At 45.0% G+C, this 20529-nt stretch overlaps 1 protein-coding gene across 4 annotated transcripts in view; it reads right to left on the bottom strand.

Annotated features, from left to right (window-relative positions):
- Positions 1 to 20529, bottom strand: part of JADE1 (jade family PHD finger 1) — a 118997-nt gene that overhangs the window by 19331 nt on the left and 79137 nt on the right. For all 4 annotated transcript variants that reach the window (XM_040330805.1, XM_040330813.1, XM_040330797.1 and 1 more), the window contains exons 6-8: positions 16637 to 16848; positions 15253 to 15420; positions 14557 to 14673 (exon numbers count right to left, since the gene is read on the bottom strand). In XM_040330805.1, coding sequence (XP_040186739.1) covers positions 14557 to 14673; positions 15253 to 15420; positions 16637 to 16848 — 497 coding nt within the window. The remainder of the gene's footprint in view (positions 1 to 14556; positions 14674 to 15252; positions 15421 to 16636; positions 16849 to 20529) is intronic.

Raw genomic sequence — 20529 nt, 5'->3', positions numbered from 1 at the left:
AAGTGTGTGTGTTCCCTCACTGTTGGGATGGGACATATCAGAAATATGAAATGTGTAGGTAACATACACTTTAATGCGTTTGAGTTGACACAGGATTTAAAGGGTCAGCACTGAAAACCCCAGAACGGAAAAAAAAAAAAAAAAAAAAAACACTGAATAACCACTAATCCTAACCTTAGGGCTATCCATTTATCCAAATGAAAAAATAAAATAAAAAGAACGGCAAGCTAATGGAACAGCTGAAATACCTAGCAACTGATGATGCAGAATAGTTCTTTATTGGGCAATTTAAAAAAAAATTACGTATACAAATATGCAAGCCGTATATAAAAAAAAACACCTTGAATCGCTCAAAGACGCTACCATTCAGGTATGAATGCCGGCATAAGGGCAAGCCCAGTAGAAAAACCCAGTTGTGAAGAAAATTATTAAACCTTTCACAAAGAGGCATGTTAGCTACAACCGCTTCTGTAGCAAATACCATATACACTCAGCCTCAAACCAGAGAAAAAACTCAATATAGCTTATGCAGCCTGCTTGCCAAGCACAACGGTGAGGATTCAGAGACCGGGGCAGAAAAACTGGTACAGCTCTTGATAACTCCACAAGGAATCCCCAGATATACTGGCCTGACCAGAGTCTTGTGCTAACTGGGACAGACAGGTCGTCACTGCTGCTTTTTTTCTCATTTGTTAAGACCCCTTACACACTGAGGAGTTTTTCAGGTGGTTTAGTGCTAAAAAAATAGTGCCTAAATACCGCCTGAAAAACTCCGGCCCTGCAGTCTCAGTGTGAAAGCCCGAGTGCTTTCACACTGAGGCGATGCGCTGGCGGGACCGCTCCAAGGTGTCCTTTTATGAAAGTGAGTCTCACCGCTGATCTCAGGTCATAAACAGTTTATGAAGCTGAGGTAATCAGCGGAGAACATGTTCCACTGATTATCGCAGCACAGTGAGAATCTGTAACTGACTGTCACAAAAACGGCCAGTTTATGAAAGTGCGATCTCAGCACCTCACTGGCGATCTGTGACAGAATTCTCACTTTCTGATTCACCATCTCAGAGGTGGAGAATCAGAGAGAAGCGGGAAGCTAGCCGAGTATTGTGGAGGAAGAAGGAAATGTTTTGACGTCCATACTTCACACACAAGCCCCTACAGTCAGATCACATCTTCCCCAATTATTACACACTCTAAAATGAGCAGGTTAGGAATATATACATACACACACACACACACATCTAATATATATATATATATATATATATATATATATATATATATATATATATATATATATATATATGTTATACCTGCATTAAAATGCTATTAAAGTAATTTTTTATATAATTTTTAATGTATTAGTAAAAAAAAAAAAAAAAAAAAAATTTGTAAACCCTAAAATATGGTTTTACCCATGGACTGTTCTATTACAGTTATACAGGGTTTATATTTGTATACTTTATTTAAAAAAAAATGTTTTAAGGATTATAAATGTATTTTTGATTTATATGAATGGTGTATAGCTGCATTACATATGTGGGATTCCATTCATTTACTATACACCATTCACATGATGGGCAGATTTAAGGCCTAGTTGCTTAAAAAAAAAAAAAAGTTTTTTCCTTACAGAAAACTCTGTAAGGTGAACTTACACAGGTCCCCCTCCTCGCCTGTCCCACTGACCTGGACTGCCACAATCTCTGGTTCCAAGTCCCAGTGTCAGGGGTTTAGAAATCCCCTGAGCTGAATGTCCAAAACGTCCCTGGTCAGCGCTGTCACATTGACGGCGCCGACCAATTAGCAGCCTGCAAACCCTGTCCGGTCAGCTATTCAGAAAATACGAGGATGGAGAGAGGATTTCTAAGCCCCAGGCTCCTAACACGGATATACCGGGGGGCTTAGAATCAGAGATTTCAGCAGTCCAGGTCAGCGGGGCTGTGTAAATTGACCTTCCAGATTTTTCTGTAAAAGTGAACTTCCACTTTAAACAGAACTTTACCCATAATAACATATCATTTTTATTGAGCAAGGAACATACATTCCAGATTAATAATTCTGCTACCAAAATTAGCGTGTGCTGTAAATTGCCTCCAGTAATGTTGCCGTTTCTTCTTGCCAGAGCCTGCCTTATTGCTAAAGCCCAGAGCCCCTGAGCAGCAGTAAATGATAAAGCAGAACTAAACCCATTAATTTAATGGTTTCAAAAATTGTTACATTATGAAAATGCTAAGATTGCCAACTGTCACATTTGCTTGTGTCCTCAACCAAACCATAAAATGGCTGGTGTCATAACTGGTCACATGTGCAGGAACATGACCGTTGCAGATCAAAACAGAAGCAGCTTCCCTGGCTGTAAAATGATAGGAGGGTTTAATTCCGCTTTAAGGCTGTCAGAAGATCAGCCTCTACAAATCCAGCAGTGCCTAAAAATAGAGAGAAACTGAGCATGTGCAGAGCAGGATGGTGTATTGCTGGATTGTACACAGTAGAGACACTAATTTGTAATAGTTTTACATAGCTACACCTGCAAAAGGGGCCAGCCTAAAGTGATCTAGCAGGACTTAATTTTCTGTCTGAAGTTCCACTTTAAGACACAAATGCAAAAAATATCTACTGCAAGGCAGAATTCACGGTGTATAAAACATTTATTTTAATCTGACTACATAGGAATTTACTTTGAAGAATTTTTACAGTACATTGGTACTACATTGGTAGCATTGGTGCTACATAACAGCTTCCTAACCTCGAAGACTAACACATAATGACAAGAGAATATTTTTGGTTCTCTTGAAAAGAAGCCAAAAATCGGTCTCCTTTGGGCTTTCCTGCTCAGGTTGATTCAGCACGCAGATGCAACAGAAAACACACAAGACAGTTATTAACCGGCTTTACATCATCCCAAGCACTGCTACACTGTAGCCAGAAATCAATACAGGAGGGGGGGGGGGGAGTAAACATAAAGGAGTGAAGGAAACAGGAAAATACAAAACTATAAAGTACAAAAGATGTTATTGGAAAAGGAACAGAAGACTGCGGGGTGTACAGAGCTAATCAATACTACATAGCACAGGCGAGTGCAATCACCTGGGCCATGTCTAACAATTAAACCCTGCAAAGGTTTCATTCATTATCCCCTGGCATTTAAATGACTGCTGTTGCTGCAATTCACCGCCAGCTTTTATTGGAATTTTAGCTGTTAATTTACCAAAGTGAATTAAGAGACAGACCACACACTGTGCTCTGAAGCTACAAGCCGCATATCTGCTGGTGGTGTCCTAAACGGCACACACACATTTAAACATCTACATCTATCTGCTACTACTATCCTTCTACAAGCAGCCACCCGGGATTCACCCAAACACAGCACCGTAATAATTACGTCTGTTGAAGTTATATAGCATCCTACAAGGAATACAAGATATTTATATTCCTACAGGGTGTCACAGATGGATAATAAAACATATCTGCTATTAAAAGTTATATTAAAAAGGAGATATTTTACAGCGCTTTAGATTATCCATGTTTGTTTAAAAAATGCATTGCTAAGCTTGTTTTAAAAACATTCTAGTGACAGAGTTCCTCTCATTTTAAAGAGATTTCTTCTCATTTCCTGTCATATCTCCAGGACAGGAAGTGAAGTGCAATCTTTTAAAACCGGACACAAGAAAAACCAAGCTAAGACTTCTGACTGCATTTTAGAACTCTGGAAAACAAAATGACCATATCTTAATTCTTGTCACCTTATCCCACACTAATCATCCTGATCACTCCCGTCCTGAACAGTACTTTCCTTTGGCTCTCAGTGCATATCTCGAGCACGTTGCCCAGAGCGAGTAGGTGACCAGCTTGCCCTTCACTCTGGACATTTCACCGTGTTGCCCTTCTGACCGAGGAGCTGCTACTCACCCACCATCACCAATTCACATTTTTTATTTATTCATTTAACCACTTAAGGACCGCCTAACGCCGATATACGTCGGCAGAATGGCACGGCTGGGCACAATCACGTTCCTGTACGTGATTGTTAAATGCCCAGCCATGGGTCGCGGGCCCCGGTCGGAAGCTCCTGGACCGCAGACCCGATCGCCAGAGTCTTGCGGTCAGTCCCTGGAGCTGAACAGGGAGAGGTGTGTGTAAACACACCTTCCCCGTTCTTCACAGTGATGCTGTCATTGATCGTCTGTTCCCTGATATAGGGAAAGGCGATCAATGACGTCACACGTCCAGCTCTGCCCCCCTACAGTTAGAAACACATATGAGGTCTTACTTAACCCCTTCAGCGCCCCCTAGTGGTTAACTCCCAAACTGCAATTGTAATTTTCATAGTAAACCATGCATTTTTATACCACCTTTTGCTGTGAAAATGACAATGGTCCCAAAAATGTGTCAAAATTGTCTGATGTGACCGCCATAATGACATAGTCACGAAAAAAAAAAAAAAAAAAAAAAAAAGCTGATCGCTGCCATTAGTAGGTAAAAAAAAAAAAAAAAGATTTAGAAAAATGCAATAAAACTATCCTTTATTTTGTAAACGCTATAAATTTTGCGCAAACCAATCGATAAATACTTATTGTGATATTTTTGGTAAAAACAATGTAGGAGAATACGTATCGGCCTAAACTGAGGAAAGAAATTATTTTTCTATATATTTTTGGGGGATATAGCAAAAAAGTAAAAAATATTGCATTTTTTTCAAAATTGGCGCTCTATTTTTGTTTATAGTGCAAAAAATTAAAACCGCAGAGGTGATCAAATACCACCAAAAGAAAGCGCAATTTGTTGGGGAAAAAAAAAAAAGATGCCAATTTTGTTTGGGAGCCACGTCGCACGACCACGCAATTGTCAGTTAAAGCGACGCAGTGCCGAATCGCAAAAAGGGGCCTGGTCCTTTACCTGCATATTGGTCCGGGTCTTACTCTCCAGTGCCTACTAACTACTGCTTCAATAGTTGATGTTTAAAGATTACTCTGTACCACTGAGCGAGATTACCCATGCTACTCCAAAGCTCATGCTTCTCCAGAATGTACTTATCGATGGCAAACTCCCTCTTCTCCAATGTGGACTACCACCAAAGGACCATTAGGGCCTTGTCCTCGTCAGTATACAAGGACTCTTTTCTTATTCTGATCACTCCCCTAAATATGGCAATTCACACTCTCAAACCCCCTCCCCCCAAACTCAGTTTGTCAATTTAGCTCAAGCTTTCCTCCAACACTACTGGGCCAATTGTCTCAAAGATAACATAAGCCAAAGATATCCACCATTTGGGAAACAGAAAACGGTTCCAAGGGGCCATCTTATATCTTATAATGTTGTTAAAGGATAGAACAATATTCTCACCTACAAAACAATGTTTTTCAAATTCATAATTTTTTTTTCAACTCAAGCAATGGCAGGAAGCGGTAGTGCTTTAAAATGCCTTTGCAACCTCTCACATGAAACAAAAGCTATTATACACCAAGGCTAGGTTCACAATAGCCCACACTGTATATTCCAGTGCGGGAATCGCATCTGTTCCCATAAACAAATTGCGCTGCTCTTAGGAGACTCTCTCAGCATGCAGTTAGTTTGCGGGAACCACCGGGAAATCCCAAAATGACCATGTGATTTCCTTGCGGACTTTTTGCGGAAACACAGGCACGGCAGTCCATTAATTTCAATGGGCTGCTGTGCCCACGCAAACGCAGCCTGCACAAAATGCAGAAGTGTGGACCTAGGGTAAGAATAACATTTATAAATGGGAAATAAAACTGCTTCTTTTCTCACTAAACCAATGAAACCTTACGGTCATAAATGCAGTGTTAATATAATAGACCCCAAACCAGCACCACCTGCAAAACTCAATATCTGTTTTTGAGCTCCATTACATCCACTACTATATGCTTTACAACCGGCTCCTACTCCAGCAACCGATACATCAAGCCAGAACCCTAGACCCAACTCTGATCAATGTAAACTCAAGTCTCCTGGGGGCGTGGCCTGACTGGCAATGGAGTAGGAAGCAGGGCGCCGGAGCTCCTCTCGCCGAATCTCCTGATACACAGCCTGAGACAGCCGTTGGGGTTGAAAAGCGCCCACGATACAGCCCTTCGTCTCCGGGACCGGAACGGAGAATGTCCCCGCCGAAAAAGTCGTCCGCAGCGGCGGATAAGCTGGCCAAATACAAACATGGAGGAGAGGAGGAACAGGCCAAAGATGGCGCCGACGAACCTCCGGGAGCAGGGCGCCACGCAGAGGACACATCGAAGGTGCTGGAGGCTATAGCCACGCTACAAAGCACGCTTACAGCCAAGATTGATGAGGTAAAGATAGATATCTCCCTCATGAGACAGGACCTATCCACGGTCAGAGAGCGGGTCACTGAAACGGAGGCCCGGATCAGCGCGGCGGAGGATGTATTGATTCCCCTGCAAGAAGCAACAGATGACATGCAGCAGCAGATACGGCAACTCCATGCCCATCAGGATGAAATGGAGAACAGACTCCGCCGCTGTAATTTGCGGTTCATAGGACTCCCTGAGAGAGCTGAGGGCAGGGAACCAGCAGAATTCCTGGAGAATCTCCTTATAGGAGAATATGGGAGAGAAGCATTTTCAGTGATGTTTGCGGTGGAGCGGGCACACCGAATACCTGCAAAGCCCCCACCTGAAGGAGCTCCCCCCCGTACATTTATCGCTAAATTCCTGATCTTCAGAGACAGGGATAAAATTATGCGCCTGTCAAGAGAAAAGGGGAATATGAAGATGGGCAATGGCCACGTGGCGGTGTTCCCGGACTTTTCCAATGAAGTGCAAAAGAAACGAGCGCAATACCAGGATGTGAAGCGTCGCCTAAGAGTGCTGCACCTCAAGTATGCCATGCTATTTCCAGCAAGGCTCAGAGTGGAAGAAGATGGAAGGGCGCAGTTCTTTGACACCCCAGCCGCAGCTGCAGCGTGGCTGGACCGCAAGGGAAGACAGGAATGAACCCTGCGAAGATGAACTGTGAGTACCGTTTCAGGGAGACCGTCGGGGATATCTGTTTCCCCCCCCCCCCATTTTTCTTGTTTGTCAGGGACCTGAGAACTTGGGGCCCAGACGAAGAGGAGAGAGAGATGGGGTCCCTGACCCCTCGGGTACTGTGGATGGGACTCTAGGTCTATCTTGCTCTGCACCAGCTGTACTTGTCCTGAACCCCTCGGTCTCCCTCAGGAATCCCCCCCCCCCCTATTTATCCTGCATCTACCCCACTCCTGGCTTGGCCCTCGCCCCGGACTCACGGGCCGTCACGACATGTGCATACAACAAGCTCCTGCGGATTTCTGCTGCGAACGGTGAGCCGTGGCTGGGGAGGAATCGGTCGCATGCAGAACTAGGGGGGGCTCAGAAGATGTTGGAACAGACCTTGATTTCATATATGGTCTCCCTCCTTGTAGGGGGATCTGTTTTTCTGCCATCATAACTACTTATGTACATTTCTGTTTTTTTTTTTTTTCATTATGCCTGCGGACGAACAATGGATCCGGTAAGGTCATGCTGGAAATGGTGGGGAGGACTTAATGTGTTATTCACTGGCGAGCGGGAGGAGCTAGGCCCCAAATTTTGTTTTATATGTTTTTTTCTTCGCTCATATTATCGGAATGCAAGGGCCTCATTCCCCTGTTTTTTACCATCATGGGGATTTTAATTCTCCCCGGCTCCGATTCCATGTGTTGCTCAGTGAATAATCGCCCCCACGTAACAAATTGGTTTTGTGATGTCAAATTTCTCATAGACTACAAGATATGTGCCTCCAGTCAGGATTACCTGCTGGAAGATATGTTTAGATTCTATTTTTTGTTGGATACACGGTTGAGGGATCAAATGCTCACACCAGGTTGGGGAGGTGATGGGCTGGGAGGGGGGAGGGGGGAGGTAAGTTGGCAGGGTCACCGTTGTGGCCCGCTTATGTTTCGGAGATGTAAGGAATGTCATAGAGATGTAAGGGGTTGTGTACATGAAGCTATACTGAGAAAGGGAAACCAGCTTGTAGGTGGGTTAATGTGCTTAATGTATTCATGCTCTACCCTGCTGGTCCGACGGTACACTATACACCTAGTGACGCCATGACGTCTATTAAATTTCTAACGTGGAATGTTAGGGGGGTGAGAAATAAAGTTAAGCGAACTGCAGCTCTGGCCTATTTGAAAGCACAGAAGGCGAATATAATGGCACTGACTGAAACGCATGTCACAGGTCATCTGCAGGCCGCACTGAAACGCCCATGGATTGGCTGGGCGTATCACAGCACGCATACCAGCTTCTCCAGGGGGGTTTCATTACTGGTAACTAAGGCCACTCCGTTTGAACTACTATTACTGGAATCGGATCAGCAGGGGAAATATGTGTTTGTACATGCTCGTGTGGGAGGAATTAATATGCTGTTAATAGTATGCTACATCCCCCCCCCATACAGCTCCGAAGTCGTCACGATGGGCTTGGCTTTTATGGCTAAGTACCCGACGGTACCGGCTGTGTGGATGGGGGATTTTAACATGACCATGGATCCCTTCATGGATAGACCGACACGAGCGGGGGGAGATCCGGGGGGGCCCAGACTAAGCAGGCTGGGCCGCCTGGTGAAGGAATTCGCCCTGACGGACGTATGGAGGCAAAGAAACCCAGAGACTAGAGCATACACATGCCACTCCACCAGCCAAGCCACAATGTCTCGTATTGATTACATCCTAGTGTCAGCATCCCTTATGCCCAGGGTGGGGGGGGTTGGATTCGCTCCCAGGGCACTATCAGATCATTCACCATGTTGGATGCAGTTGTCATTGCTGGGGGAGGCCCCTAGGAGGGTGTGGAGACTAAACCCGTTCTGGCTGAAAGCCTTGAAAGATCACGACAGTATCGAACGAGAGTTAAAGTACTTTTTTGCAGAAGACCAGGACCCCTCAACATTAAACTCCCAGTGGGACGTATTTAAAATGCACGCGAGTAGGGTGCTAGATACCAGAATTAAAAGACTTAAACTTTCCTCCCAGATAATAGTGAGTGAATCGGAAGGAGTACTGCGGACGTTAGAGGAAACATTTAATATACAGCCCACCCCAGAAAACCTGGATAAGGTTAAGGTACAAGCCAGAGTAGTAACACAGCTACATATGGAGAAAGCCAAACAGTGTCTTTTTCTGTAAAACACAGGTCTACGAACATGGGGAAAAGGCTGGGAAGATGTTGGCCTACTTGGCGCATCTGGAAGATAGACCACCTGTGGTGGTGTCCCTGGCTGAGCCGGATGGCTCATTGGTCACGGACCCCCCACAGGTGGCGGACAGGTTTATGCGATTTTATAGAGATTTATATAGCTCCCAATGTCACCACACACCGGGGGAAGTACGGGACTATCTACATGCGCTACAGTTCCCAAAGCTGAGAGTAGACCAGGTGCAGCAGCTGGAAGCCCCTGTCACCGCACAGGATGTTGCAAATGCAATATCACAACTAGCCAAGTCTAAGGCCCCAGGGCTGGATGGTTTACCATTGGAGTTCTATGCCACTTACTCAGAAGTACTGGTGCCCAAACTACGGGATGTATTTCAATCCAGTTTTGACTCGGGGGTCCTACCCATGTCTATGCAGGAGGCCCAGATAATAGTCCTTCCCAAACCGGGTAAGGATCACAGATACCCCGAAGCCTACAGACCCATATCTTTGTTGCCGGTTGACATCAAGATACTGGCTAAGATATTGGCCTCCAGGTTAAATGTAGTGATTCTTTCCCTGATACACCCGGACCAGACCGGGTTCATGCCGGGTAAGAATACGGCAATGAATATAAGGAGACTGTTCATGAATATTCAGGCGCAGCATGACAACGTAGGGACCAGGGTGGTGGTGTCCTTGGATACGGCCAAGGCCTTCGACTCTGTCGAGTGGCTGTATCTTTGGGAATGCCTAAGGTGTTACGGATTCGGCCCGAATTTTATTAAGTGGGTTCAGCTTTTGTACCAGACGCCCAAGGCCAGAATTTTTGTCAACGGGTGGCTGTCGGAACAGATTGCATTAGAGCGGGGCACGAGACAGGGTTGTCCCCTGTCGCCACTACTATATGCACTGGCGGCAGAACCGCTAGCTATTGCAATTAGGGCAAGTCCGAACGTAATAGGCCTCAGAAAAGGAGATACATGGGAAAAGATCGGATTATACGCAGATGACACTGTCCTATATTTGGCAGACCAGGGACCATCGCTGAGCGCAGCCCTGCTTATTATAGAAGAGGCGGGTAAATATTCGGGGTTGAAGATTAACTGGGATAAGTCCCGTATCCTCCCACTCGACCACTTCCCCCCGCCGGCTGTGTTCCCGGAACTGCCCTTGCAGAGGGTGGCAGAGATTAAATACCTAGGGGTTAGCGTGACCAGAAATCTTAAGGAGTATGTCCCTCTGAATGTAGAACCCCTGTTTACCATCATTAAAGCTCGAACACAAGCGTGGGCCAGACTACCCTTGGGAGTGATGGGCAGAATAAATTTAGTGAAAATGATCTTATTGCCCAAAATTTTATATATGGTCTGGCATGCCCCATTGTACATACCTCTAAAAGTGTTTAAACAGATGGAAGCAATCCTAAATTCATTCGTGTGGGGGGTCGAGTCGACATAAATTGGCGTGGCATGTGCTTAAAAACCCTACCATGGAGGGAGGATGCTCCCTTCCGGATATACAAGACTACTATATTGCATCGCAATTATCCCATGTCTACCATTTTAATACTTCGGAAGCACAAAGGCATAGGTCATTAGTATGTAACAGACCGGGCAGCTCCCTTCATACTCCGGTACAAGCAATATTTAGGACGGGACATGGGGGGTGTAGGTCTGCGCACTTCGGGGCGGAGATGTTAACGCACCAACAAAAAATCTGGGACATAGCCCTTAAAAAGATGGACAGGACACATGTGCACTCCCATACACCACTGTGGAGAAATGGAAGTCTTCCCGAATTGGAAACGGTACCGGACCCGGGGATATGGGCGGCATATGGCATACTCTTTCTGTCCCAGGTATTAACGGCATCGGGGCCTAAATCCTTCTCGAGTCTTAGAGAGGAATTTTCCCTTCCACCACAATTTATTTTTCGGTATTTGCAGCTTCGGCACGCACTTAGAACGCAAATGGAACAGGCTGTTGTAGACTTGAGTAGGCCGCAGGTGCTGGATGTTATTTTCGGGGCTGATTCAACTAAACTCACATCCAATTTATACTACACTATTAGACTGAAAAGGGTAGGCAAGGTGACGCAGACGGCAAAGACAAAATGGGAACAGGACCTGGGCCAGATAGATGACATTGACTGGGGAGAAATACTAGAGGGAGTGAAGACCTCATCCCCCAAACTATCAGACAGACTAACACAGCTATATGTGATTCACCGTGCATATCTGGAAAAATGGATATTACCGCGCTTATCAAAGGAGGGGAAACAGAGAGGGGAAGAAAGGGGGAGGGGAAATGAAAGTGATGAGAAGTGGAGGTACAGCTGCGGCACTGGAAGGTGTATCAAACCATAAGCAATTGAAAATGGGGAGGGTAGTGCTGCGCTAATCAGTGGTGAATGGATAAGTGAATAAACAGGTGGGGGAGGGGAATGAAAGTAGGTGTAATTGAAATGAGGAGCAATATAGCCCAAATGGCATCAGCATAAAAATAAATATAAATGATCAGTGAACAATAACAGTAATGGTGCAAATCATATAACTACACAGGTTCCTCTTAATGTGATGAAATACACTATAAGTAATGGTGCAAAAAAAATCCCAGGTAACTGTGCTAAGTGACACTCCTATACTGGTGATAAACAGTCCATCAACAGAGTTTGAAAAATATTAGCAAAAAATATAAGTAAAATTTCAAAAGTCCAAGAAAGCAAAAGTGCAAATGTAGGTCCGCAATATGGAGTGAGAGGAAAATGGGTATCCAGTGATCCTTTTAGGGTAAGTAAGGATGTCCCCTTACCTTACTGCTGTAAGGTAACAGCATATAGATCCAACCACATTAGATGGTTCACTCGATGGGCTCTGATCCAACAACGGCAGGTCCTCCTTGGAGTTCTCGTCCCAGATTGGTCAGTTTCTCGCCCCAAAGAAATAAAGCATCGATGGTGTGATACCGTTTTAAAAATTTTTAATTCTCAAAGAAAATAGACAGGGGTACTCACATAATCCAAAATACAATTGAGTCTCCTGAGGAAGTCACATGATAGTGACGAATGCGTATGAGTCCACTGAGAGGTATCGGAGGTGACGTTGGCGACAGATTGCCCCTCTTTTTTACATGCTCAATTGTATTTTGGATTATGTGAGTACCCCTGTCTATTTTCTTTGAGAATTAAAAATTTTTAAAACGGTATCACACCATCGATGCTTTATTTCTTTGGGGCGAGAAACTGACCAATCTGGGACGAGAACTCCAAGGAGGACCTGCCGTTGTTGGATCAGAGCCCATCGAGTGAACCATCTAATGTGGTTGGATCTATATGCTGTTACCTTACAGCAGTAAGGTAAGGGGACATCCTTACTTACCCTAAAAGGATCACTGGATACCCATTTTCCTCTCACTCCATATTGCGGACCTACACTTGCACTTTTGCTTTCTTGGACTTTTGAAATTTTACTTATATTTTTTGCTAATATTTTTCAAACTCTGTTGATGGACTGTTTATCACCAGTATAGGAGTGTCACTTAGCACAGTTACCTGGGATTTTTTTTGCACCATTACTTATAGTGTATTTCATCACATTAAGAGGAACCTGTGTAGTTATATGATTTGCACCATTACTGTTATTGTTCACTGATCATTTATATTTATTTTTATGCTGATGCCATTTGGGCTATATTGCTCCTCATTTCAATTACACCTACTTTCATTCCCCTCCCCCACCTGTTTATTCACTTATCCATTCACCACTGATTAGCGCAGCACTACCCTCCCCATTTTCACCGTGCATATCTGACACCAGCGAGAATGGCGAAATTCCAACCCACACGGAGTACGGCCTGCCCCATGTGTGCCGCCGATGCGGCCTCATTCTACCACTTGTTGTGGCACTGCCCTGATGTACAGGCCTATTGGCTACAGGTAACATAGTTTCTCCATGACAATATGGGATCACCAGTGGGTATGGACCCCAAATTATGTTTGCTGGGACTGGTCCCCGATGTGGACATAGATAAATACCAGAATATTTTCATTTGTGAAACACTATTCATGGCCAGAAAGGTGGTGGCAAAGGCATGGATGAGGGATAGGGCCCCAACACTAGAGGAATGGAAAAGGGAGGTGAATACCACTCTTCCCTATAGGAAGATGATTTACATTCATAGAGGGCGCCCACAGAAGTTCTCCAGAGTGTGGGACAGGTGGCTGGAGGATGGGGAAACTTGTACGGTATGAGTCTCTGGCAGGTGGTGACGGTATGGAGAAAGAGGGTGGCGAGGGTGAGTCGACACTTGTGTTGGTTATCTGGAGTGTGTAGGGTTTCTCACTTTAAGCATAGGAATGCTGAGCTCATGTACACAGGGAGAGGCGTGAAATGTTAAGTGAGCCTGGATTGTACACTGTTTATTTGTACAAGTGTGTCAGAGACTGATCACTGTCGATCAAATGCATACTATGTTTGTACCTCTAATTTTTCTACATCTCAATAAACTTGATTTCAAAGTTAAAAAAAAAACTCAAGTCTCCTACTACTGCTTTGGAAATCCAATAGGTCATGAAATAATAAAAAAATATATATATATTCCGCTGTGAAAAATGGTCATGACAAAAAAAAGGTCAAACCGACTTTGAAAGTTTTGTTAAAGTGGTTGTAAAAAACCCCCCAAAAAAACAAAAAAAAAACACACACACACACACCCCTGCAAGACAAAGGCTAGTATGCATCGCATACTAGTGCATTATTAAATACTTGCCTTCGACCGATGGTATTGTAGCAGTCCCCGTACACCACTGTGACGGGTGACATGTCTCCAGAATGTTACTTCCAGGTTGGCGCTGTGATTGGCCAGAGCCAGAATGACGTCAATCCCATACATGCAGGAGCAGCCGGTCACGGCACAGCAGCTGAAGAAACGACATGTACGAACCATTTCTTTAGTGCGCATGTGCCAATGACGTCGGCACATGTGTATACAGTGAATATTCACGATACCTACAGGCAAGCCTTATTATAGGCTTACCTGTATGCATAAGTGGCTATAAAGGATTTACAACCACTTTCAGCGCACGTCTCCAACATTTTTCAACAGCCCTACGCCAATCATCAAGCTGCAGCACTGTGACATGGAGCGAGTCACATGCTTATCTGTACTCAGATGGGCATTTCCACCAAGCTTTACTGAGTCAACACATTAAAAATTCAGCAGTATAAAAGGATTACAAAGAAAAATAAGAATTGCACTGCACCCAAAATATTAACAACTGCTTTGGAGGCTGTAGAAGAGCCAGACACGATTTAATAATCAAAAAGTATCAATCTCATGTTTAAAACTTAATGCTATGGTATACCCATAGCATCACACAAGACCATTACCTGTATGCAAGCGCCAGCTTTCTCACTGCATAAACTGCATATGAGTGCCCAACGGCTACTAGGGATGTGAGACACCTTGGTGATTGGCTCCATCTTTTCAGGACTCCCAATGCTCACCTATAAAACAAAACAAATTGTTATACAATGTAAACAACTATGACATAAGTGAACAGATATCCCCTTAAAGCAGACCTTTATCCTTAGGGTCAATGTCACATTGCCCTGCCCCTCCCACCTGATTCTCTAAGGGCCCTTTTGACACCGATATGTTTTTCCTGCGTTTAGAAAAATGCAGGAAAAGTTTCCCCTTTAAATCCTATGGGACTGTTCACACCACATCGCTGTGGGTGCCAGTGAGTTTTGAAATGTCCTGCATGCTGCATACTTAGTGTGGTTTTGAACGCTGCGCCAAAAACACAGCTTCCCATTGAAAACTTAAAAACACAGTAAAATCGTGATAAAAAAATCACCCGTGATTTCAGTGCATTTAGTCATGTTCATTTTTTGCGGATGTCCCAGAAACACATTTGAGAAACAGCAAAATTGCGGTAAAAACGTATATACGTACAGAGGAGTGTGAAAGGGGCGAAAATATTTTTTTTTTTTACCAAATCATTAACTGTGGACATGTATGGAATATTAACACATTAGAGTAAATAGAATTATTGCACACAGGAAACAAGAATCATGCATTACCTCAGGGATCCACAAAGCACAGCTGACATGGACCCATTTAGTACCACTACGGGTAGGCTTCATTGCACCTCCTTTCTTTGGGCACAATAAGCATTTTGGCTGGACCCCTAAGGCGCATGTCCGACACAGCCAACTTCCATCCGGTACTTTCAGAATGCCATAACATGCCTTCAGGAGACAAACAAAAATCAGAATAGGTTAGAAAAAAAAAAAAAAAAGTGAACATAATTGGCTATTTTCCTGATGACATCAGTACATGGAAAAACCTACATAATGTTTGGCAGTTTAGCGATTGTAGCAGCAAGGAAAATATACAGAACAGTAATAAGATACTTAACATACAGCACATAGATAATTTGTAGGGAATAAAAACCACAGTTAAAAAAAAATGTATATATTGCGAGGCGGAGTGTACAGAACAGAGCAAGGTGGAAGCAACTCTACAGATTGCATGTTTTGAGTTACAGAGGAGTAAAGTGAAGTAACGTTTTGACGTAGCTTCCGCCCTGCAATGGCATGGAGCCAGGTGGTGGCCATCTTCCCCTCACTCAGCTCCATGTCAAGCAGGGGACAGGATCGGATAGTCTTCCCTCTCCCGCTGCGAATCCGCTGTGGAGACCCCTTTTATCTTAAAGCGGACTGCCGACTGAAGTGGATACTGAGGTTATGGCAAATAACTCTTTAGCTTCCAACCAGCTAGTCATTTCAAATTCGATAAAGTGTGGGGAAATTGGCTGGCTACTCCAGTACTGGCACCAAATGACTTGGTAATGGATAGGATCTTATTGTAACAAGGTGTGGGGAATGTACTTGGTGTATTGCAACAGGATGCTTGTAAAATGTTCTTGTTATTTGTCTGTGACCTCTCAAAGTCATACTGAATAAAAAAATAAAAAAGGTGTTCCAACTCTTTCTTGCAAACACCACTTTGCCAGCTTATTGTTGCCCTGCCTAAACTTTAAGACATGTTTCTGTCATCAATTTCAAACTTGCTTTATTTTACCTTTTCTTAAAATGGTACATTTTCTCAGTTTAAACATTTGATATCAGATTTCAGTATTTTCAAGCAGTACTTCCATCCCGGAAACTCCAGCAATGCCCACATTGCCAAAAAAAGGGGAGAGAAGGCCCACATCTACCTGGTGCATAGACCTCTAGTAATGCTGCTGAACTGCTTGACGCTTTAGCAGTAAAAACAAAAAACATTTAAATTTCTTTAATTCCTAACCCATTTCAAGCAAAGTAAAATATTGGGTTATGGTTATTATTTAGGGAGGGTGAACTGACAATTTTGGCCTGGAAACAACCTGCTTCTAGCTGCAAACCATAAACATTCCAGAGAGCCATAATAAACATGCAGTCTTTTCAAAAGCTCCCTCCTAACCTGATGTACGCAGATGTTACATTTGTCACAGAAGACCATTTCATTGCCATCTTCACCATCTGGAGACTGACAGACATCACAGACAACATCCTCATCATACTCAATTCCAAGGCCTTCCTCTGTCTCTATGGCATGGTTCATGTTGTCATAGCACTTCTGCTCAAACTCCTCCATTGCGCGCTCCATCATGTACTCATCCAACGGTGGCATACCTACAAATAATAATAAACCAATAAAAAAAAGGGTACATAAAGTAAAAAAACACCAATAAAATTAGATTAAGGCTTACCTGTAGGTACCTGAAATACCTCCTAAACCTCCATGTGCACATGCATCGTAGACAACGGCACAGGTACACTTTAGCAACAGCGATCATGCCGTAACTAAAAAAGGCTGTGCCCGCGGCTCTGGACAATCACAGCGCCAGAGCCGCGATACCCGGAAGTAACCTCTGGGAGAGATGTTGGCAGCCCGAGCGGTGTATTAGGGCGGGTGCGCGGGTTTTGATCTGAGGTGAGTATTACATAATGAGCTAGTATGCCATGCATACTAGCTCATTATGTCTTTCAGGTGGCATTTTACAAAAAAAAATAAAAAATTAAGTGGGTTTACTTCCTCTTTAAAGTGAAAGTAAACTCTCTCTAAACACGAATTGTTATTAATCCCTATGCTGCCACCAATAGTAAACAGAAAGGTATATCATAATTTACTTGTTTTAAACATTATATTTTATTCTTTACATTTCTTCAGTTGTTTCCTGATTTGGGGCCTAGGCCAAAATGATGACATCCATCCCATGCTTCTATATGGCATTTTTCTTCTTTCATCTGGAGGAGGGTCTTTTTCAGTTAAACACACCCTCCTGCCTGCATGCCCAAGCTAGGGGCAGATGTATTCCACAAGTAAATGTTACATGAATCATCTGGTCTTAGTCAAGATAGCTAGAAATGCTAGGGTGTGTAATTTCAAAGTGATTTTTCTACAAAATAAAGCATGGAGAAATTGATTAGCGAGTTTCGTTTAAGGCCTCATGCACACTGGACGTTTTTACAGCAGCGGTTTGTCAGTAGACGTTTGTTTCTATAGTCAATAAACTCTACATCATGTGTCCATGCACACATAGGCTGTTAGTTTTGGGTAGTGGTGTTTTTGAGCAGTAAAAAAAAAAAAAAAAACCTAGTGGGTTCGGAGAGACTTTTCAGCTGTAAAAACGCGACAACGCTGATAAAACGTCGATAAAAAAAGGATTTTTCTACTTAGCGTAAAATCCATTTCTCAGAGTTCATGGACGGACACAGCAGCATTGACCTTAGGGTTATATACACCTTCCTTCTAGGAGAGACTAGGCAGAAAGAAACAGCACTTCTTAGTACAGCACCTCCCAGGGGGCGTGTCCCCCGGTACATCCCACTCTCTGGAACATCCAGCCTCAGTTCGTAGACAAGCAGTACAAACAAAAGGAGGGGTGGGTGCTGTGTCCGTCCATGAACTCAGAGAAATGGATTTTACGGTGAGTAAAAAAATCCTATTTTCTCTTCCGTTCATGGACGGACACAGCAGCATTGACCTTAGGGACGTCCCCAAGCAGTGTCAAAAAAATTTGAGGGGTGGGGAAAAACACAGCAAACCAAGCTTCACCCCAAACAAACCAGAGTTCCTCAACGGAGGAAATTTAAACTTAAACTGCCGCCTGTAAAACCTTGCGGCCAAAGGAGGCATCCGAAGATGCACTCACATCCACCTTGTAAAATTTTGAGGTGGTGTGGATTGACGACCAGGTCGCCGCCTTACATACCTGCAAGACAGACGCTTGATGACGGAAAGCCCAAGAGGCACCAATCACCCTGGTCTAATACGCCATGACCTGAAAGGGAGGCGCCTGCCCCTTTAGGAGCACGACCTGTCTGATCAACCTAGAAATGGTGGCCGACGAGACCGCCAGACCTTTTTTAGGACCAGTCACCAACGCGAACAGTGAGTCCGACTTCCGAAACAGAGCCGTAGCAGCCACAAATTGAAAGTGGTCCTCCCCGACCGAAAAGCGCAGAAACCTCTGGTGTTTCGCACATATTGGGATATGCAGGTAGGCGTCCTTGATATCCAAGGATGCTAGGAAATCCCCCTGATGGAGCGCCGCTATTACTGAGCGAATCGACTCCATCCTGAATTTTTGCACTTTGACAAAGCAATTGAGGGCCTTGAGGTCCAGGACTGGACGGACCCCATCCTTTTTGGGGACTACAGATTGGAGTAAAACCCCTGAAACCGTTCCGTTGAGGGAACCGTACAACCACCCCCCTGCCCAGCAGATCCTCGACAGGTCCTTCAGGCGATCTGGAGGAAGCCAGGAGGGAAAAAATCTGTTTGGTGGACAAGAGAGAAACCATCTTGTAGCCCGAGGAAACTACTTCGCAAACCCAACGGTCGGAAAGAAGAGACCTCCACCGAGCAGCGAATTCGCGAAGCCGGCCCCCCACCCGAGATGTGGGCGGGGGCAAACCTTCATGCGGAGGCAGGCTTGTTGGGCTTGCGGTACCAGGGGCGCTTTTGCCCTTCAGTGGACGCCTTGGCACCCTGGAAACATTTTCCTGCCGCACTTGGCGGGCGAAAAAAAAAAAAAACGCTTGGGGGCAGTAAATGAGGGCCCTTGCTTACGGCAAGGCTCCTTACCCTTCCCAGATTGCAGGAGCAGAGTGCTCTTACCGCCTGTGGCATCTTTTATGATGTCATCCAGGGACGCCCCAAAAAGCCGTTCACCCTTAAAGGGTAAGTCCACCAGGGACTGTAGAGGACTGGTCCGCAGACCAACACTTTAGCCACACAAGGCGGCGTAGTACCACCACGTAGGCGGAGGCCCTGGAGAGCAAGGGGGGGGGGGGGATCCAGGGCTGACTCACAGACAAATTTCAGACCTTGCACCAACTGGTCAGCCAGGTCCACACAGAGCTCAGGAGCATTATGCGCCTCCAGCTCCTGTACCAGGGACTTAGCCAGTTCGGTAAGTGTCTGCGACACCAGAGCTCCGGCCAAAACCGGTCTCACTGCCGACCCCACCACTGTGAATAAGGAGCGGGCCACAGCCTCAGCTCTCTTATCTGCGGGGTCCTTAAAGGCGGGAGCCCCTTCCACAGGCAATGTGGTGGCCTGGACACCGGAGGGTCCACTGATGGAGGAGATACCCTTTTGAGGAGGATTTCCTAAAAAAGTTGGTAACGGACCGCAAAGTATTTTGGTACTGCAAAAACTTTGTGCGGCCGATCCCATTCCTTGTATAACAATTCGTCCAGATACGGAACACAAGGAAACACTTTTGCGGTGCGGGGTGGCTTGCGGAACCCAAAAGGGACCGGCGTGTCTGATGCCTCCGCCAAATCCTCAAGTTTCAGAGGATCCCGCACCGCAGTGATAAGAGCTCCAACAAATTCCTTATCCTGCTTCGACCCTGAAGCAGAGTCATCCTCACTGTCCGCGTGGGCCAAGTCTGCATCATCTGACACGACAGAACCAGGGCCAAATGCAGAAGCAGCACCTAATTCTGCGCCAGAGACATCTCCAGAAGCAGGCTCAGGGAGGGGGCGCTTTTTACCCCCCTTCTGGCCACTTGCCGCTTCAATCCTGGTAACAAACGCCTCCAGGACTGCCGTCATAGCATCCAACGAGGCCGCAGGGGGAACTAAGGGTTAGCTCTGGCATGGTTGGGGTAGAAGCCTCTGGTTCAGACTCCATGGCCACCCTCCCGGCTTTCACAGAGAGCAGGGGACCCCCCGGGGACTCCCCACCCAGAACCAGGCTGTACCACTGTGCAGAGCTGAGAGTGTTGTCCGTGCTGTGTCGTTCCCTCAGGAAGAAAAAAACTGCGGTGTTGGCGCCGTTATTCCAGACACTAGAGGTCA

Source organism: Rana temporaria, chromosome 1 (assembly GCF_905171775.1).
Source record: "Rana temporaria chromosome 1, aRanTem1.1, whole genome shotgun sequence".
In the NCBI taxonomy this organism is placed as follows: domain Eukaryota; kingdom Metazoa; phylum Chordata; class Amphibia; order Anura; family Ranidae; genus Rana; species Rana temporaria.
This window is presented reverse-complemented; position numbering and strand designations above follow the sequence as displayed.